We start from the raw sequence: 18,958 nt of genomic DNA on the forward strand, positions 1-18,958 counted from the left end.
AGGTGAGTCATCTGTGGGTTCATTCACTCAGCATGCATTCATTAGGCACCTAATGTGTGCCAGGCACTGTACCAGGCACTAGGACTCAGCAGGGACCACAGGCGGGCTCTGCCCGTGGGAACACACCCTGGGGGAGGGAGGACTGGATTAAGTCACTCGGCAGTTCTCTCGAGACTCGGGGCTTGGTTCCAGATTTTACAATCAGAAGCAGAACAAAACCTAATCACATAAAAACGAAGAAAAAGGAACCCAGGGCCATCCTTGCTCCGTTTTCCTTTTCTCTCCCAGCCAGCGCCCAGTGCTGTGTGGGAGGCCCGTGAACATGCCCATTTCAAAGCCGTAACAAGCTTTTCCTCTCCAGCGTCTATGACTTCCCTTCTATCACCCCGAAACTTTTATTGCCCTGCTAGCAAGACAGCCACCAAGACACAGGCGCTGAGGATGGATGCATGAGGCCGGGTCACGCCAGCCAGCACCTGCAGAGGAGGTGGTCCCCTCCAGCCCTGCCCAGTGCAGGGCTGCTGCACTTTGGGGGGATGCTTCTCCCTATGTCTTCCTACCTGGTAGTAGGGCAGGGGTGGACAGGTGAGCCTGTTTCTCTAATAACACACCGAGTCTCTATGCTGTCCAGGGGGGCGTGGCCTCCAGCGGAGGGAAGGTGGGACGCAGTGCTGATGGCCCCCCCGCCCGCCCTCCCCACCCCGCCCCTGTGTTATACGGCCTTGCAGAAGAGGGACGTGGTGTTGTGAAGCCCTGACCATGCACCTCCCAATCGGGGGGCCCCTGGCAGCTCGAGCTGGGGCCCTTTGTCTATAGACTTAAATCTAACATGCAGGATTGACTGGAACCAAGAAGCTTGTCACCAGGAAAGACTGTTCAGGTCCAGCTACAAGGAGCCAGCAATGCCATCCCTAGAGAGACCTGATACAAACATTTAAAAATATGTACCGGGGCCTTTGCCCAAGTGTGATTCATATGTGTTTTCCATGTACAGTTTGCAGCCTGCTCTCTCACATTATATGGGGGCATTTTCCTCTGTCATTAGAATTATGCATAAACACCATTTTTATTGAGTGCATGCTATTCTATTTTGTGGATGTACCATATTTCTTTGAACAATTTCCCCACTGGTGAGCCTTTAGTGTCTCCAACATGACGTGCAAAACAAAACAGGCACCAATGTTCCTAGACATATGTCTCTGCCTCTCTGATCCCATCCTGGACATAAACTCTAAGGAAAAGTGCTGCATGGAGAGTATGAGCATGTTTAAGGCTCTGCTTACGTTGTTCAGTGACAGTCCTAAGAGTTTACATTCATTCCTTCCCCACCAGCATGGCTAGAGGGTGCTCATTTCACTTCCTGCCAACAGTAAGAATGTTTTTTTTAAAAATCTTTGCTGATTAGAGAATGATGATAATAGAGAAGAGATAAATAATACGCAGTGCTGGCTTACATTTGAATTTGTTATCCTATCTCTAAAAACAAAGTTAGAAGCCAGAGACGTTTGCCAACTCCATTTTTAAACAAAGGACACGAAACACAATCAGATGCTTGTTTGTGTATTTATATATGTGTGTGTGTGTATGTGTGTGTGTGTGTGTGTGTGTATTTGTATGGCCTGGAGAGATACGTGGAAGGGAATACCAACGTTGCTGATATTTGTTATCAGGTAGAATTAGGTTTGATTGCTAGTAACAGAAACTGGAGGAAAAAAAAGTGATTCAAACATGATAGCTCCTTCCTCGCACATGTAAAAGATGTCCAGAGGTGGACAGTCTGGTATGGACACTCTACAAAGTCACTAGGAACAGAGGCTCCTTCTGGGTCATCATTCCACTGCCCCACGGCATGGCCCTTGTCCTCATTGTTCAAGATGATGGTTAGAGCTGCAGTCTTGTTGACTTGCAAGCAGAAGGGAAGAGGGAGACAAAGGCTTGTCTTTAAAGGGGTCTCTGAGAAGTTTCCCATGGCAACTCCACTTCCGTACGTGCCCAGCAGATGTTAGAGACGTAACCACCTGTCATTGCAAGGGGAGCTAGGAGATGTGGTCTTGTCCTGGAAGCAATGTATCAGCTAAGGTGCGGGGTTTGTTAAAGCAAAGACACAGGGAAGAATGGATATTGAGAAGTCTCTACGAGTTTCACAACCGTGACCTCGAGGAACGAGGAGGTAAGACTGTCATGCAAACAAGGAACAGGGAGGCAAGCAGGTGGAAACAGTAATATATACCTCTAGTGTTCCACTAGTTGTAGCGTCCACACTTTAAAGAAGTGATTTTGGAAAGCGTAAAAACATTTGTAGTAAGCACGATGAGGGAAATTTCCCTGTAGACTTTTATATAAAATGCATAGAAAAGCCTAAAGAAGCAGCACCTTCATCACATTCTGTGAGCACCGTGCATACAGCAACTCACCACCTTCCAGCCTCTGAGGTTTCCGATGGGAAATCTACTGGTTACCTCACTGAGGATCCTCGTATGTGACAAGCTGCTTCTCTCTTGCTGCTTTCAAAATTCTTTGTCTTTCAGTGGTTTGATTACAGTGCATCGTGGTGTGCAACTCATTGTGCTTCACTACTTGGAGTTCCTCAGGCTTTTTTAGACATTTATATTCCTGTGTTTCATTAATTTGGGAGAGTTTGGGCCATTGCTTCTTTTTTAAAAAAGATTTTATTTATTTATTTAAGAGAGAGGGAGAGAGGGGAAAGGAAGAGGGAAACTCATGTAGATCTGTGCTGGGTGCAGAGCCTGACACAGGGCTGGATCCCACAACCCATGGGATCATGACCGGAGCCAAAATCAAGAGTCATATGCTTAACCAACTGAGCCACTTAGGACCCCCCCCTCAGTGCTGCTTTAAACAATCCCCCTGCCCCCATCTCTCTCTCCTCGCCTTCTGGGATGCCCACAATGCATGTGTTGGTTCACCTGGTGGTATCCCACTGGCCGGTCAGATGGTGCTCACTCTTCTTGAATCCTTTTTGCTTTCTGTCCCTCAGACTCCTTAACATCAATGGTCCCACCTTCCAGTTCTCTGAGCCCTTCTTCTGTCTGCTCAAACCTGCTTTTCAGTCCACCCAGGGAATTTTGCATTTCGATTATTGTTTGTTTTAGCTACAGAATTTATATGGGGTTCTTTTTTATGTTTTCAATCTATGTCTTCATTACTTCTATTTTGGTCATGTGTACCTTGTTCTCTTGACTTGCTTCGTGGTTTGCTTTAGCTCTCTGAGCATCTTTAGGACAGTTGTATTAAAGTCTTTGGTAGGTTCACCATCTGGTCTTTTCAGGGATAGTTTCTGTTGCTTTTCTCCTTTGATTGAATCATATTTTCTTTTTATGCCTTATAATTTGTTGTTGTTGTTGTTGAAAAGTGGACACTGTAACCTAATAATGTGGTAACTCTGGAAATCTGGTTCTCTCCCTTCCCTAGGGTGTGTTGCTTTTTGTTTCTGTACTAGGAATCAGTCTGAGGTAGAAACTCAAGTGAGCCTGAGCTTTTCCCTGGGCATGCATGGTGACTTGTCTAAATTCCAACATACGACTGGTTGCTTTTGAATGTTGTGGTCCCTAAATGTCCAAGGGGGTCGGGGGGTGGAAACAGGCTCTGGTCCTTTAAATCCCTCAGAAGCTGCTTCAGCTGGTGCTGGCTGCAGCAATGGCTGCCCACCAGGATGTCTGTACCTTCATGAGCAGCAATCTACCCCCAGTGCAGACCCCCAGTATTCAGAGAGAAAGGTCCCCATGGCCACCCTGGCTCCTGCAAGTGATTTGCAAGCTGCTCTGGGCCCATGAGCACAGCTGTCTGCTACAAGGCTGGGGCAGAGGGGGCGGTGCTGGGGCTATCACGGGAAGAGCTGAAATTGTGGAAATTAACCTTGATTTACTGTCCAAACCTTCCCCTGGGGGCTGCAAGCCCTTGAATAGACTCCAGAGTTCTAAAACAGGTGATTTAGACTGATTCTGCAGAACCAACTGTTGCCTAAGTGAGAAGACAGGGGGCTGGCACACTCCACCACCATCCATGTCATCCCATCCTCCTTCATTCTTTTTTTAAAAAGATTTATTTATTTAAGAGCAAGAGCGAGAGAGAGAGAGAGAGAGCATGCCCATAGGGAGGAGCAGAGGGAGAGAGAATCCCCCAAGCATACTCCCTGCTGAGTGGGGAGCCCAATACAGGGCCCAATCCCACAACCCATGAGACCACGACCCGAGCCGATGCCAAGAGTCAGACCCTCAACCAACTGGGCCACCCAGGCTCCTCTTCCTCCTTCATTCTTATGTTTTATGGGTTTCATTTTATTGTATAAGGGTTATTACAAATAAAGGAATATTTTACTTGAAAGTAAATTTGCATTTACTTTATGTGTATGAATGGTTTCATATAACTGATCGTTATTCGGATTTTTTTCCTCTTGTCTGTTTATAGCTTTGCCAATTTTTTTCTCTGTGAAGGAAGGTGGTATTTTTTTAAAAAATCATTACAAGTAAGTAATTCAAGAAAAGGATGCTGGCAAATATAATAAAACCTGTTTACCTTTTCTAGTTTCCACAGACAGGTGAGTTAAAACAGTAGAATGGTACCAATCATGCCTTCTGAAGTAGAAGGAATGTCGAAAGACTGGATCCAACATGAAATCGGGCAAAGCTCTGTTGACACCCGCCTGCTCTAACGTGGCCAGCGGTGAGGTGGGAGGCGCCAAGCCACACAAATATTTAAATTCACCAAAGAACAACAAAATCTGATTGGGAAATTAACTAGCCAGTTCTATAGTTGTTGGTGGAAAACACTGCAGTCTGGCCACTCCCCTGAACTTGGTGGAGAGGAAGCAGACCTGCTGTGTGGCTGGGCAAAGTGCTCAGCAAGATGATACATGGTCTCCAGGGGTGGGGGGGGAGTGCTCCCAAGAGCAGCCCAGCTCGCCCATCGTCCCCAGCTGCCTGTCACTGGGTCCCAGGCTCCGCCCCAGGCGAGCGCCCTTAGGGCCCATACAAATGTATGATCCGAATGTGGGCCTGGTCTTCCCTTGAAACCGATGACATGGGGACTTGTAGGAGTCTCATTCCTGCCACCCACTGATGATGTGAAGGCTGCGTCTTCCATCAGAGCCTCAAGATTCTTTTCAATGACCCCCTTCTTCCCCAGAGATGGGGACGAAGGAAGCTGCAGTGGGCCATATGCAGGGTGCTTTCCGCAAACAGCACCGGTGACTTTGAGAAACACACACCGCCACCTCATCCTTCTGCAGACGAGGACTCTGAGGTCCAGGGAAATGAGGCCAGCACTCGAGGCCACAGAGGTCATGACTTGGGGCCCTCGGCTCCTTGGAACTCCTTCAGAAATGGCCTGGCTGCTTGTCCAGCCGCCCCCGTGCCAGGTGTCCCCCTCCCCAACTCCAGGACACAGGGTACTTCTGATGCTGCGGCCCCCCGGGGTTGGGGGGAAGGAAAAGCCCCACAAGCTGAAAGGACCCCTCACCCCCAGGGACACCAATGCATTTGCCCTACATGAACCCATTAGCTTTTCATTTCCTGGCTCAGCCAAGCCTGGAGTTAATCTCTGCAACTTCTTCTTCTTCTTCTTTCTTTTCCTTTCCTTTGTAACCCCTTTCCTTTTCTTTTTTTTTTAAGGAGAAGTTTTAAAAAGTTTTCTTGAAGTTTTAAAGAAAACCCTCAAGCACTTGCCTCGTTCCTGGTGCAGGAGAGGTGTGCCGCTGCCCAGCGCAGCCCAGCACAGGTGAGGGTGTGAGGGGCTTTACAACAGTGCGTGACCCCCAGCCTTGCAGGGCCCAGAGCAAAGATCTCCTCTCCCCACCCGAACCCGCTGCTTTACAGCCAGGCTCTCTCCTGCCCCAGGCCCTTTGCACGAGCCCAGACCTCCACCTGCCCAGCTTTCCCTCAACCTTAAGAATTCAGAGGAAATGTTCCCTCAATGATGCACCCCCCCCCCACCCCATCACCCTTGGCCTCTACCTCTCCTTCCCTCACAGGGCAAAGCACAACCTGAGATCATTTCATACATTTGTCTGTCTACTTGGTTTTCCACCTGCTTCCTTGCTGAAAACCCACCAAGAGCAGGAACTGGGGTATCTGATCCAGAGCTGCAGCATCAGATCCTAGCAGGCTTCCTAGCTTATATGTGATGCTCAATAAATATGTGGGGGAGGAAGGGCTACTCCCATCTGTGCTTCTCAATCACAAGCACATGGGATGGAGTTCTGGGAAGTGGGCCATCCAAGATCCTCTGGAGGGAGATGTGGCATGAGGCTGGTCTCAGACCAGCTTTGGTTCCTTCTTAGCTGTGTGACCTCAGACAGGTTACTCAGCCTCTCTGAATGTCCATCACCTCCTTTGGGACCTGGGAACAACATCAGCAGGGAGGGCACTGTGGAGTTTGGTCCTAAGGCAGGGCTAGGGCAGGGTCCGGGCAGCCCCCACGTCCCCCTTCTCTGTCTGCCCAGCAAAGGGGAAGGAAGTAGCATTAACTGAGCACCTACTATGTGTCCGTGGCCATATTAGGCAGTTGGAATGTAGAGGTGAATAAAACAGAAACTGCCCCTCACCTGCGCACTCCGGATGAAAGCAGGAGACGGATACAGGGGTCCACCAGCACCCTGAGTGACAGGGAGAAGGATGAGGGTGCAAGAGGGAAACCAAGGCCTGGACCGGCCTGGAGAGGCCCTCAGAAGAGACATTCGTCTTGTCTGAAACATCTCGCGTGTAGGGGTGTGGGGAGGAGGCAGACCGGGCTGAGGGGAGAGGATGGCCGAGGCCCTACGACCAGAGGGAGCTGGGCACGAGTCAGTGTGGGCTCGGGACCTGGCCACAGGGTCAGGTGGGAGGGGAAAGGACTCTTACCTTTGGCAGTGCATACTTCGGCAGCTTCATCAGGACAAATTCACTGCGACGATAAGAGATGTAGTATTTGGTCCGGTTTGTTGAGGTTGCCTAACGGCGGGGAAAAAACACATTTTTAAGAAGCTAGTTTCCAGTCAAGCCAGGTCCTCACAAATGAAAAACTAGAAATTGTATTTCAGCTGGTGAGAATGCCCTTTTACTTTGCTTAGACCTGCTCTGCCTGAAATGGACAGGCTCCTACTCATCCCTCAAAGCCCCACACCAAACGCCCCTCCCCTTCCATGTCTCTCTGTTAGAACCAACCTCTGTCCCCATGCTCTCTCAGCACCTGTGTCCCTACATCCATGTTACAGAACAAAGTGGGAAGTTCTCCTCCCCAGAACTTTTCTTAGGGAGAGCACTGGGTGAAGGAAGAGACTGGCCAAAGGTAAACTCAAACCACAAAAGACAACTATCAAGCCACAAGGCATGAGAATCGAAACAGGAGGCGGCCCATGCTGAGATGGTCCACGTGGCCACGCTGTCCTGAGCACCGCTCATCTGGGCTCCCGACAACCAGCCCCACGAACTGTGATCCCTTCCATTGTAAAGATGAGAATACCGAGCACAGAGATGAGTCACTTGTCTTCCATGGGCGATAACAGACGAGCCAGGAAAAGAGAGGCTCTCTCTCAGATGGGGTAAGGAGAAGAGAGTGGGAGGAGGGAGACAAGGGGGCAGCCCACAGGGGCTGGGAGAGGGCGGTGGCCCGGTGCGGGGGATGATGGATGACCTCTGTGTCTCACCACGTGTATGCATGTGTCTGGGAGTGCAGACCATGCACGCGTGTAAGAGTGAACGCGTGACCTCACACGTGTGTGTCCACTGTGTGCATGCACGTGGGGGTGAATTCTATGCACGAATGCGTGAGCAGGAGTCCTCTGTGTGTTTGTGTGTATGTACACACGCGTGTTCGCGGCAGTGCAGTGCCGTGCTCTAGAGCACAGGCCATCATGCATCACTGCCTGGGCGCAGATTCCACCTCCACCATCAGGAGCCACGTGGCCTCGGGAGAGCTTTCTGAGCCTCAGTGCCCCCCGCGCCCGGTAAATGGGGAGGGACAAGATCAGAAGCAAAGTGATGGGGCAGTTGTGGGGATTAGCAACTGGGAAGCACGTGGGGCAGCACGTGGCCCTAGTAGGAATGGTTGTTATTACAAATCAACAAACTACAACAAGCCCACTGTGCAAAGCATCGCGACTACACGGCTGACCAGGTTTCTCTAGGTAATTCCATCCCAAGGGCAGGGGCGGTGAGGTCTGTGTGGTCTGGCCCTCAGCGGCCCTGAGCAGGTGGTGTTGGGATGGGGGAAGCACGGGGCTCCTGGGAGCTCAAAGAGAGCACCCTGGGGTAGGAGAGGCCAGGCAGACTTCCTGGAGGAGGGGGCACCCTGCTTCCTCAGAAGGAAGAGCCATGCAGCCCAGAGACAGACCTGCTTGGCAGGTCAGGGAGGACGCTGGAAAGCGTGGCCGAGAGAAGTCGGTGCCCCTTCTCAGAGCCCCGTCTGCTAGCAGCTGAGCTCCGGGGATGGGGCAGAAGGTGGGGACAGGCGGGGCAGCCCTCCCGGCCTCAGCCCCGAGAAGATCGCGTTCTCTGGGGAGCCCTGGGCAGATGCTCAGCCAGTCAGGGCAGGCCAGGCCCATTCTTGTCAGGAGCTGGGGGTGAAGGAAGCTGGTGGTGCAGAAGGAAGGAGGCCTGCAAACCTTTCTAAAGGGCCAGCCTTGCTAAGGGCAGGCCACGAGACAAGGGGGCTCGTGGTTCAGGCCCGAGGCTGTGGGGCGAGCAGAAACGCCGCCATCCCTGAGACGCAAATGCGACTTTTGCCCGGGGAGCAGACCGCGCTGAACACAGCAACACCCTTCACAGGGGAGTCTGCCTGCCTCCGGAGAACGGCCCGTCTGGCCCCTCTGGCTGGGCTGACCAGTAGGAGCAGGCCGAGAAGGCTGAACCGCGGTGATTCTTCCCGGGACGGCAGGTCCTCTGCCGGATCCCACAGGGCCTCTTCCCCCACCGTGAACGCAGCCGGTGTCCATCCGGGCCTCTGGGTGGCCAGGGCTTATCAGGCCCATTTTATGGGTCAGCAAATCGAGGCTCAGAGGCGGAACGACGGCTCTTCCCAAAGCCAGCAGGTGGCACCATCATATTCAGACCCCTGCTTGTGTGCCTCTTGTTCCCCGAGGCCCAGACCCTTCTTTCTGGAGGGTGAGGTCCCATCCCCGGCCCACAGCATGGCTCCAGCCGACAAACCAGCACCACGAGCCACTCGGCGCCTTGACTAGGGGCCCGGGAAGTGGACCCCAGGTTCATCTCATACTTCGTTGGTGGGGAGGAGCGGCGGGAGGGGCCGGTGGGCACTGGGCCGGGATCCTCCGAGGACCAGGAAGGCGGGGAAGGGAGGAGGGCAGGCAGGACTACCTCCCAGTGTTTACTGTGGGCTCCCTGCAGGGAACCCGCCCAAGATAAGGGTCTGCAGGGGAGCAGCCCCCGGTGACCTCTGAGTTGGGGGTCAGGAACAGCGTTCCTGGGCAGTTGTTGAGAAAGTTGGGGACCAAGGAAGGACAGGAGCCCGGTGGAGACCTGTGGCCCCTGATGGCATGAGCTGGTGCTGGGGGCTGCCTGTGGTCACAGGGTGGGGCGTGCCTGTCCAAGGTCAGACCAGGCCACTGTGACCGTGAGGCTGGAGACAAAGCCGAGGGCACACCACAGCCCCGTCTGAGCACACACAGGCCAATCCCCAGAAATGACCAGGTGCCCTGTCCCAGCGGCGGGGAGTGGGGCCCACTTCCTATCCCACCTCGCCCTTGGCCTCGGTGAGCCTGGCTCCTTCCAGATCAGACTTACCAGATGCTCAATCACAGAGAGCCCTGCGTCCTTTCCTGCTCCCCCCATCTCTTCCATGTTCCACCCTACAATCGGGCCCCTGACCCAGCCGCCCCCCAGCTCCCCTGGTGCACAACCTCCCTCTAGCACAGATGTAGAGCCCACCCCCTGATTGTAGAGTCTGGTGTAGACAATAAAGGATAACACCATGTGGCCCGGCTGTGACCAAGGAAGGCACAGGGCTCTGAGGAGGCAGCCAGTGGGCCTGAAGTAGAGATGGAAGTCAGGGAAGGCTTCCTGAGGGAGGTGATGCATGACTAAGTCTTGGAAGGGGAGCGGGAGTTAGCCAGGCAGAGAAAGAGACATGGCCATCCCAAGGACAGGGACTAGAGTGTGTAATCACACAGAGGAGATTGGCAACCATGGGGTATCACAGAGGCCAAAGAACAGCAACAAGACCCTCTTGGCTGGCCTGCTCTAATGGGCTGTGATGTCCCTGCCAGTGCCCCAGGGGGGCCTGGTGTATTTCGCGGGTGGACAGGACAGCTGGAGTGATGAACCATTCCTGAGACAGGGCAAAGAAGAGGCTGGGAGTGGTGGGGAGCCTTCTCCATAGGAGCTTTTAGACGTGTCTCATGGCGTCCCAGAAGGCAGGACAGGGGCCACCAGATAGGAGCAAAGGAAACACTCTGTCTCAGGGCCAGGATGAACTTTCTAAAGATGTGAGCTATCCAGGAGACAGATAGGCTGTTCTGGAAGGAGTGAGCTCCTCATCAGTGGAAGTAATCAAGAAGTGGTATGACCAGCTCTTCACTGGAGTTTCTGAATGGTCAGACCACATGTCTTTTAAGGGTGGTCCAAACTGGGACCTGAGTACCTGTGTGTACAGGCAGCAGGGTCCTGCCCGCTGGGCTGTGCCCAGCTGGTGCCTGGCCGCCAAGGGCAATAACCAGAGACAGCCCCTATCATTTCCAAAGTCAGTGAAACCAAACAGAGCAAACTGGGTTCGGGCTTGGGGGCCCCGAGCCACAGCCTTACCTTAAAGAAGATGTAATCGTCCTGCACGGTCAGAGAACTGTGGTCAATGGGGCCTGGGAACGGAGCCGTCAGCGTCTTCTCGGAACAATTGTGGATCTGGCAGGTGACATAGCGAAACCCTGCGGGAGAGAAGAGCCAGCACTTGGCGTGTGAAATCTCACGCACTCCGACTGTGGCCGCGGGAGGAGCCAGACACAGCCTCGGACGCCGAGAAACGCCGGCCTGCTCTGGGCTCGGCCGGATACTGCCGCGGCGGGTTGTCCCTGCGGCTGAGGCTCAAAGGGCCTGCCCCATGATTGCACCTGCCACCGAGCCGTGGCGGCGATGTGCCAGTCGCATCCTCGGGACGGTCCTACCGTGGTCCCATCCTCTGGATGGTAAAACTAGGCCAGGAGAGGTCAGGTGATGTGTCTAAAGCCCACCAGCTTCTTGTGAAGAGAGGTTTAGGGGTACACAGCTGCACCTGCTCCTCTGGGGGTCGTGGACAGCCGCTCTCCTACGACAATGTCAGAGTCCGCTGCGGCAGAGACCCTAGGGCCGCCACGCCATAAGCATCCAGTAGCTGGCCCTTGACGGGGAAGGGCCACTGACCGTGGGAGAAAGTCGTGCCGGTGAGAGCGGGATGTGAGCACGGGACTTCATCCACCTTCTGCCCACAGCTCCACGCCACACCTCGCTCTCAGCTCAGGCGACACACCCAGGCTCTGTCTCCCTGGGAGAGAGAACTGTGAGGGAGACGGACTGTGGGCGGGTCACCCCACACCAGCCAAGTGGCCTGTGCCGGGTGCGTGCAGTCACCCACAGAACGGACAGCACAGGGCCACGGGGGGGGGCACCCACAGCGTCCATCAGAGCATGGGACCCCTCCCACCCCCTGGAGTTCGCCTACCTAAACAGGGGCGGGTGTGGGTGGGACTCAAATGGCCTTTGTTCCCCTAACTTTCGGCAAACGCTTTCATCCCTTTGCAAATATTTACAGCCAGGCAAAATGGAAAGCACACTTTGCGGGTGGCCACTGTTTTTATTTCAAGCCCTGTTTTCCCAGGGTTTGAGGGACCCAGCGAAGTTGTGCAAGGCGGGGGGCGAGATTACACACGGCAGGCAACTCTCCCTCCCCGCTTGTGGGGCGGCGGCAGGGTTTAACCTTGGGCTCCAGAGGGAGCCCACAAAGGCACTCCGAGTCATCAATGCCTTCGGAGCACGTCCTGCCCACAGCCCTGGCTGGCCGGATGGCGTGGACAGTGCCGAAGGGGCGCCTCGGGGCCAGAAGACCCACGCCTGAGTTCAGTGGCAGGATAACATCATCGGTCCCACGTGCTCTGCTGTGAAATGGGTAATAACGCCCACCTCCACGAGTTGGTGAGGACCAAGGGAGAGCGGCACCAGGGCCCAGAGTCAGCACGGCTGTGCCGGCTCACTCCTGAAGCCCGTCCACTTCCCCGCTAAACGGCCGGGCCACTCCCTGCGGCCAGCACTGAGTTTTTCCTGTCCTGGGCTCGCCTGCTGGGCACGGGGTGGGAAGACTCGCCCAGCCTGCCTCAAAGTCAACAACCTGCTCACGAGCTCCTTCACCGGCTCATGCACTCACTCGCTCACTCATTCACTCACTCATTCACTCGCCCGCTCGCTTGCTCACTCACTCGCTCACTCACTCGCTCGCTCCCTCACAATGGCCCTGGCCTCAGGGGAGCTGGCATTTGGTCACGTGCTGGTTCATTCGGCAGCTCTACTGGGGACACAGAGGTGAATCGATCAGGCCCCACCCCATCCCCACAGAGCTCCAGGTGAGGGGCGGTGTGCAGAGCTGTGACTGTGGCCCAGGCACTGAGAAGGTGGCTGGCAGGGAAGGTGGTCCAAGGACAGTAAGAAACCCAAGATGGAGAGATGGGGTGAGCGTTCCCAGTAGGGGGTGAGGGCCAGCAAGGTGAGCTTGGGGAGTGACCACATAGTTCAGGCTGGCTGGGGTAGGCAGGGTAAGGGGTAGGTGAGTGACAGCTGGCAGAGGGACCAGAAGGTCCGGATGCCATGCCACTGAGCTTGGCTGGACTGGATTCTAATGGGGCTCCCAGGCTGGGGTGGGGGCACCACGTGTTGGGAAGCAGGGGGACACATGTGGTCTTTAAGGGAGGGGACACTACTCCAGTGGCACATCGGTTCTGGGGGGTCTGCAGCTGCTGAGCTAAGGGCTCCTCCTCCCCCCAAGGAGGGCAGGTCATGGAAAATCATCGCTGTGTGAAAATGCGCCCCCGGCCATCCAGGGTGCCGGCTCGTCCCTCCTCCTTGCTAGACGTGGGCGTACCCTGAGAGAAAACCACCCCCGTTGTGGCTGCCTTGAGCCCTGTGGTGTGGATGGGGGTCAGTCCCCATAGCACCCTCAGTGAGGCCTGGGATATTCTCGGGTTTGTGGGTGGAGCATGGTGGGAGCTGGGGTCTTTTTTTTATTTTTTATTGTTATGTTAATCACCATACATTACATCATTAGTTTTGGATGTAGTGTTCCATGATTCATTGTTTGTGCATAACACCCAGTGCTCGACGCAGAACGTGCCCTCTTTAATACCCATCACCAGGCTAACCCATCCCCTACCCCCTCCCCTCTAGAACCCTCAGTTTGTTTTTCAGAGTCCATAGTCTCTCATGGTTCATCTCTCCCTCCAATTTGCCCCCCTTCACTCTTCCCCTCCTGCTATCTTCTTCTTTTTCTTTTTTCTTAACATATGTTGCATTATTTGTTTCACAGGTACAGATCTGTGATTCAACAGTCTTGTACAGTTCACAGTGCTCACCATAGCACATACCCTCCCCAATGTCTATCACCCAGCCACCCCATCCCTCCCACCCCCGACCACTCCAGTAACACTCAGTTTGTTTCCTGAGATTAAGAATTCCTCATATCAGTGAGGTCATGTGATACATGTCTTTCTCTGATTGACTTATTTCACTCAGCATAACACCCTCCAGTTCCATCCACGTCGTTGCAAATGGCAAGATCTCATTCCTTTTGATGGCTGCATAATATTCCATTGTGTATATATACCACCTCTTCTTTATCCACTCATCTGTCGATGGACATCTTGGCTCTTTCGGGAGCTGGGGTCTATACCGGCCTATGACCCTATGAGTGCGGGCAAGCCCAGAAACCCTCTGAGTTTTGTTCTGGTGAAGCAGAAGCAAGTGACCATAACACCTGCCTCAACTCCCCACAGGATAGCAGATCCTAGGAAGAGCTGAGGGCTTGGAAAAGGTTAAGGGACCCACAGCAGCTTCCCTCCACTACCAGCAAGCACTCACCCATGATGTCCCTGCACTGAGCACCACGTGTGCATTGATCCATTTCACAGATGACACTGGGGAGCAGCGAGGAGAGGTGACTACCCCAGGGTCATGCAGCTGGCCCATGGCAGGCTGGGAGCCGACGCCAGTGATTCTGTTCTCAGCCGGGCCTCTCTGTGGCCTGGCCCTGAATCTGCCTTCCACGTAGTTATGTCTTACCCAAGGAGCTCTACTGCTTGGCATTTGTCAAGCCCACCATTTGTTAAATGTGCACCTACAGAGATCTCACTGGAAGAGAAACCCAGCAGGAGGAGGCTTAACGGCCCCAGCGTCTGTAGGGTTATGCAGTCAGAGAAGTGACAGCCCTGGGGCGGTGCCAGTTCCGTGCTCCTCCCCCCACTTGCTGCACTCGGTCCCGTGGCTTCTAGTGTGGACGGCACCTGTGCTGTCCCCAACCAGGCAAAGGGAAGGTCTGTGTCTTGTTCACCTGTGTCCCCAGCAGGAACAGCACTGGGCCTGGTCCACGGGGAACTCAGCAAGCACTTATTGAATAACGGTCCTTTTGGCTCTGATGTCCTGGAAGACCCCATGGTTCTAGAATATGCCATAGTTCTAGGGCCAGTGCTCCTCCGTCAGGAGCGCAGAGGATCTTTCTCATAGCATGCAAGGCCCCGGGCGCATTCTGGCATGAAGCCAGCTGGGTTGGGGCGGCCAGGCCCCTGCCCCATTAGAGGGGAAGCCATCAGAGGCCCCCACCTGGCCTCCGCAATCACTAGCACTGGAGGTGGGGGCAGAGTGAGCAGGAAACACTCAATGCTCAGGGGCCAGAACAAGTCACCCTCTTAATGGACTTTTCCACTGGAGCAGAGCTCCTTGACTTCAATTTATCCCCAGCTGGAAAACAAACACGTTTAAAGTTACGCCACATCGTAACATAGTGAGGTCAGCTGCGTGGGGCCAGCCGAGGAATGGAACAAGGCCACGTAAGGACACCAGGGGACACTAGGTGCACGCACGCCTCCCGGCTTACCTCCTCCAAGGTCCTGGGCTTCCATGTGGACCAAGTCAGGGTCGGCGTCCACCCCAGACACAGCCCTGGAAGAGAGTGCGTGGGGGTTGGCGCTGGGACCCGAGTCCCCAAGGTCCTCTCCCAGTGCCTGCATCAGCCCCCGAGCCCCAGGTAGCCACATGGCCTCCCGGGGCTGGGGCCACTCTTACTCCATGGGTCTGAGGGCACAGTCCTCCCCACCTGCTCCTGGGGAGGTAGCCAGAACTTGAGGGTTCACTTGGTCTTCTTGTTTTTATGATACTCTCTGTAGAAGATCCTCCTTTACCGAAGACCTTCACATTCCTTGCATCTTTATTGTTGTTTTTGTTTTGTTTATGATCAAAATACTCTGAGGAGGCTAGGCAGGCCTTGGGAATATCACCCTAATCTTGCAAATTAGGAAACAGAGGCTCAGAGAAGCAAAACATCCCCCTACCCCCACCCAGGGGTGCACAGCTCTAAGTGCAGAGCCAGGATTCACACCAGGCTCCCTCTCCTTCACCCCGCTGCTCCCTGCCCCGCGACGTGCCACAGCGCAGGCCCCTCCCTTGCCAACATGGGCCCAGGGCTCAGGCAGCGCCCCGAACTCAGCGGGGACTGTGGCTGCCCACGGAGCCTTCAGTGAGACCTGAGAAGAACAGACAAAGGTGCATGCTAGGTCGCAGCTTGTGGGCAGCGTCCTCCAGGGGAGGCGGGATCGGGGCCGACAGCCTCAGGGCCCACCCCAGCACCCACCCAGCACAGGGTCCTGTGCCCAGGAGGTCAAGTGCACACTCTCCAACTGAGAGGAACTTTGGAGGTGGGGTGCCCCTGCAGTCCACTGATGTTCCCAACCCGTGGCACCAGCCACTCTGCCCCGAAGTAGAGTCTGCTTCAAGGTGAGGTTTGATTCAGGCTTTCGTGAACAGCACACCTGTGCGCTCCCAGGAACGAGGTCACCTGCCTGACCTCTTTCTCTCTTTTCTGAATAGAGACGTTGTTCCCTTCACCAGGGGCACTGATGGGTCCTCAGCCGGCCTATGGGATTTTAGTGAGACCACCGGTCATCTGCAGGGTGCGCTCGTGACACCGGCTTCCTCCTTCGCTCCTTCACTCATTCCCTCCATCTCTCCTTCACTCATTCCCTCCATCCCTCCCTGCTTCATTCATTCATTCCCTCCCTCATTTATTCATTCATTCTCTCCCTCCCTCATTCATTCATTGACTCCCTCCCTCCCTCACTCTCTCACTCACTCATTCACTCCCTCACTCATTCATTCTCTCCCTCCCTCATTCATTCATTGACTCCCTCCCTCTCTCCCTAATCATTCATTCACTCCCTCACTCATTCATTCACTCCCTCACTCATTCATTCACTCCCTCACTCACTCATTCACTCCCTCACTCATTCATTCACTCCCTCACTCATTCATTCACTCCCTCACCCACTCTCACCCACTCACCGCCCGCACAGACTCACTCGCCTGCTCAGTCTGCACCTGCCCCCCCACTGAGCAGTGCCCCCAGCCCCCTCATCCTCTGGCTCTCCCACTGGAGCACCCCACGACTGAGCCCCAACAGCCCACGCCAGGCCCTGGACCAGACAGGGGCCCAGTGGATTGGGGTCCCTGCCCAGACCCCCTTGGTCATGGGCTTGAGGACCATTCAAGGCTGCGTTTCCAGCCCTGCAGATACAGCCCGGCTCCCTGCAGGGAGGACACGTGTTGACCCCTGTGCCTTCCTGTTCGTTGGAGTGTCCCCGAAGATGGCCTGTGGGGAAGGTCCTTGGTCTACTGCTTAGAGATAGCAGACGTGTGAGAGGACCCCTGGGCAGGCAGATCTCCGGAGAGCACAGTGCTTTGGGGACACGGGGAGTCAGCTTTCAGGCCTGCTGGATGCCACCAGAAGCTCCGATAAACCCTCCAAGACTCCGCACCGACCCGGGCTTAGAGTGGGATGAGCTGTCTCCCCGGCCAAGCTCCACCACCTGCCACTCATCCCACACCTGGGCAGGTGCTGAGCTGAAGGCAGAGGGAGGCTGAGGCTTTATGGGTCAGCTCAGGCCCCGGCGGAGAAGCAGACACGGGCGTGGCTGGAGAAAGCAGGCGAGCAGACCACCCGGCCCAGCGGCCATCAGTTCGGCCCCAGCCCCAGGCAGAGGCAGCCCCCCTGCTCATGGGCAGCATGGCCTCGGACACGTGCCCAAGCCTCCCTGAGCAGCAGTCTCCCCCACTGTCACACGAGGGGAAGACGATCAGGGTCTGAGAAGACGATGCATGCAGACCCCAGTCTGGTGCCTGGTAGGGGGTCAAAGTCCACAATGTGGCAGCTCCCGGGGGGGGGGGGGCGGGGGGGGGCTGTTATGGTTTTGTTCCAGGGCCACTGAGACACCACAGGGAGGGCAGCGAGCAAGTGCCCCTGGTGAGCCCAGAACACAGCCGGCCTCTCGCCCCCGGGCTGCCCCTCCCAGGGACCCCCAAGGTCATGCTAAGGAGCTCGCCTGCTGTTTAGCCTCCCAAAGCATGAAGGGGTCCGAGCCTCAGACAGAACGTGGGCTTTGGCCATTCCTGCTGTCAGTTCAAGAACAAAGAGCACCTCAGAAACGCTGTCAAAGCAGCGTTATTCACTGCTTCCAAGAGGGGGACCCATGGCTGCCTGTCACCGCATTCCAGGAGAGGCTCCTGGGCCCCAGGGGCTAAGTGGCCTGATTATCTCTCACGCATAACAACTGAGGACAATTTGAGCAACTTGGGGAAGAAATCATTTGATTTGCCCCAGACACTAATACGTTGGAATTAGTGCCGGTTTACCTCGCAGTATCTGCGGGCAGGTTTGCCTCTCCGGCCCGAGAGATCTCCGGAGCACCCAGCCCGGCCTGGGACCCGGTGCATCGCAGCGCTTGGCCACTCCGCCAATTTCTCGGGCCCCGCTGTCCGGAAATCCCACCTCCGTGCCCCTCCCCACCTCCTGGGGGCCCTGGGGGCCGACAGCTGACATCAGTGGCAAGGCCACTCGGGTTTCCAAGGAAGGAAGCCGGCCCTCCCCCTACCTGCAGAAGGCACACAGGTCAGCAGCCGGTCTCCCAGACTTAGCGACCCGGGCTTCCCTCCAGCCCTGCGGCCATAAGCCAGGAATGGAGCTCCTTGCGTGGTTAGCGACGCTCGGCGCAAGGGAGGGAAAGGAGAACTATTGCCACAGTGCTTCTCTGCGGGGGGGCAGGACTGTGGCCCGATGAGAAGGCCCATCTGCCGTCTGTTGTACAAATGAGCTAAGGAGGGGAAAGGCTAGGAGGTGTGTGCACACGTGCGTGTGTGTGCACACGTGCAAGAAAGCCATTTGGTGGGAAGAACACGTGTGGAAGCCACGTCTCTCCAGGGGCAGTTTAGGCAGAAGAAGGCACCGTGGTCATGGCTGGTGCACGGCAAACGTGGGCCCTGAGCCAGCGGCTCTCAGCTTCCGCCCCCTCTGCTGCCTGCAAGTGCCACGGGTGAGTACTCACCCCCCACGGGCCCCAAGTACTCACCCCCCACGGGCCCAAGTACTCATCCCCCACGGGCCCCAAGTACTCACGCCCCACGGGCTCCAAGTACTCACCCCCCACGGGCCCCTCAAGTACTCACCCCCCACGGGCCCCAAGTACTCACCCCCCACGGGCCCAAGTACTCACCCCCCCAGGGCCCCACAAGTACTCACTCCCCACGGGCCCCTCAAGTACTTAGCCCCGATGGGCCCCTCAAGTACTCACCCCCCACGGGCCCCTCAAGTACTCACCCCCCAAGGGCCCCACAAGTACTCACTCCCCCAGGGCCCCTCAAGTACTCACCCCCCAAGGGCCCCTCAAGTACTCACCCCCCACGGGCCCCTCAAGTACTCACCCCCCACGGGCCCCACAAGTACTTAGCCC

At 55.5% G+C, this 18,958-nt stretch overlaps 1 protein-coding gene across 3 annotated transcripts in view; it reads right to left on the reverse strand.

Moving 5' to 3' along the window:
- SORCS2 (sortilin related VPS10 domain containing receptor 2) overlaps positions 1 to 18,958 on the reverse strand; it is a 433,845-nt gene that overhangs the window by 46,468 nt on the left and 368,419 nt on the right. For all 3 annotated transcript variants that reach the window (XM_025887404.2, XM_073891393.1, XM_073891394.1), the window contains exons 6-8: positions 15,058 to 15,122; positions 10,755 to 10,873; positions 6,858 to 6,947 (exon numbers count right to left, since the gene is read on the reverse strand). In XM_025887404.2, the coding sequence (XP_025743189.1) occupies positions 6,858 to 6,947; positions 10,755 to 10,873; positions 15,058 to 15,122 (274 nt within the window). The remainder of the gene's footprint in view (positions 1 to 6,857; positions 6,948 to 10,754; positions 10,874 to 15,057; positions 15,123 to 18,958) is intronic.

The sequence above is a fragment of the Callorhinus ursinus genome, unplaced genomic scaffold (genome assembly GCF_003265705.2).
Source record: "Callorhinus ursinus isolate GAN/ISIS: 27379988/994484 unplaced genomic scaffold, GSC_fseal_2.0 scaffold4, whole genome shotgun sequence".
In the NCBI taxonomy this organism is placed as follows: Eukaryota; Metazoa; Chordata; class Mammalia; order Carnivora; family Otariidae; genus Callorhinus; species Callorhinus ursinus.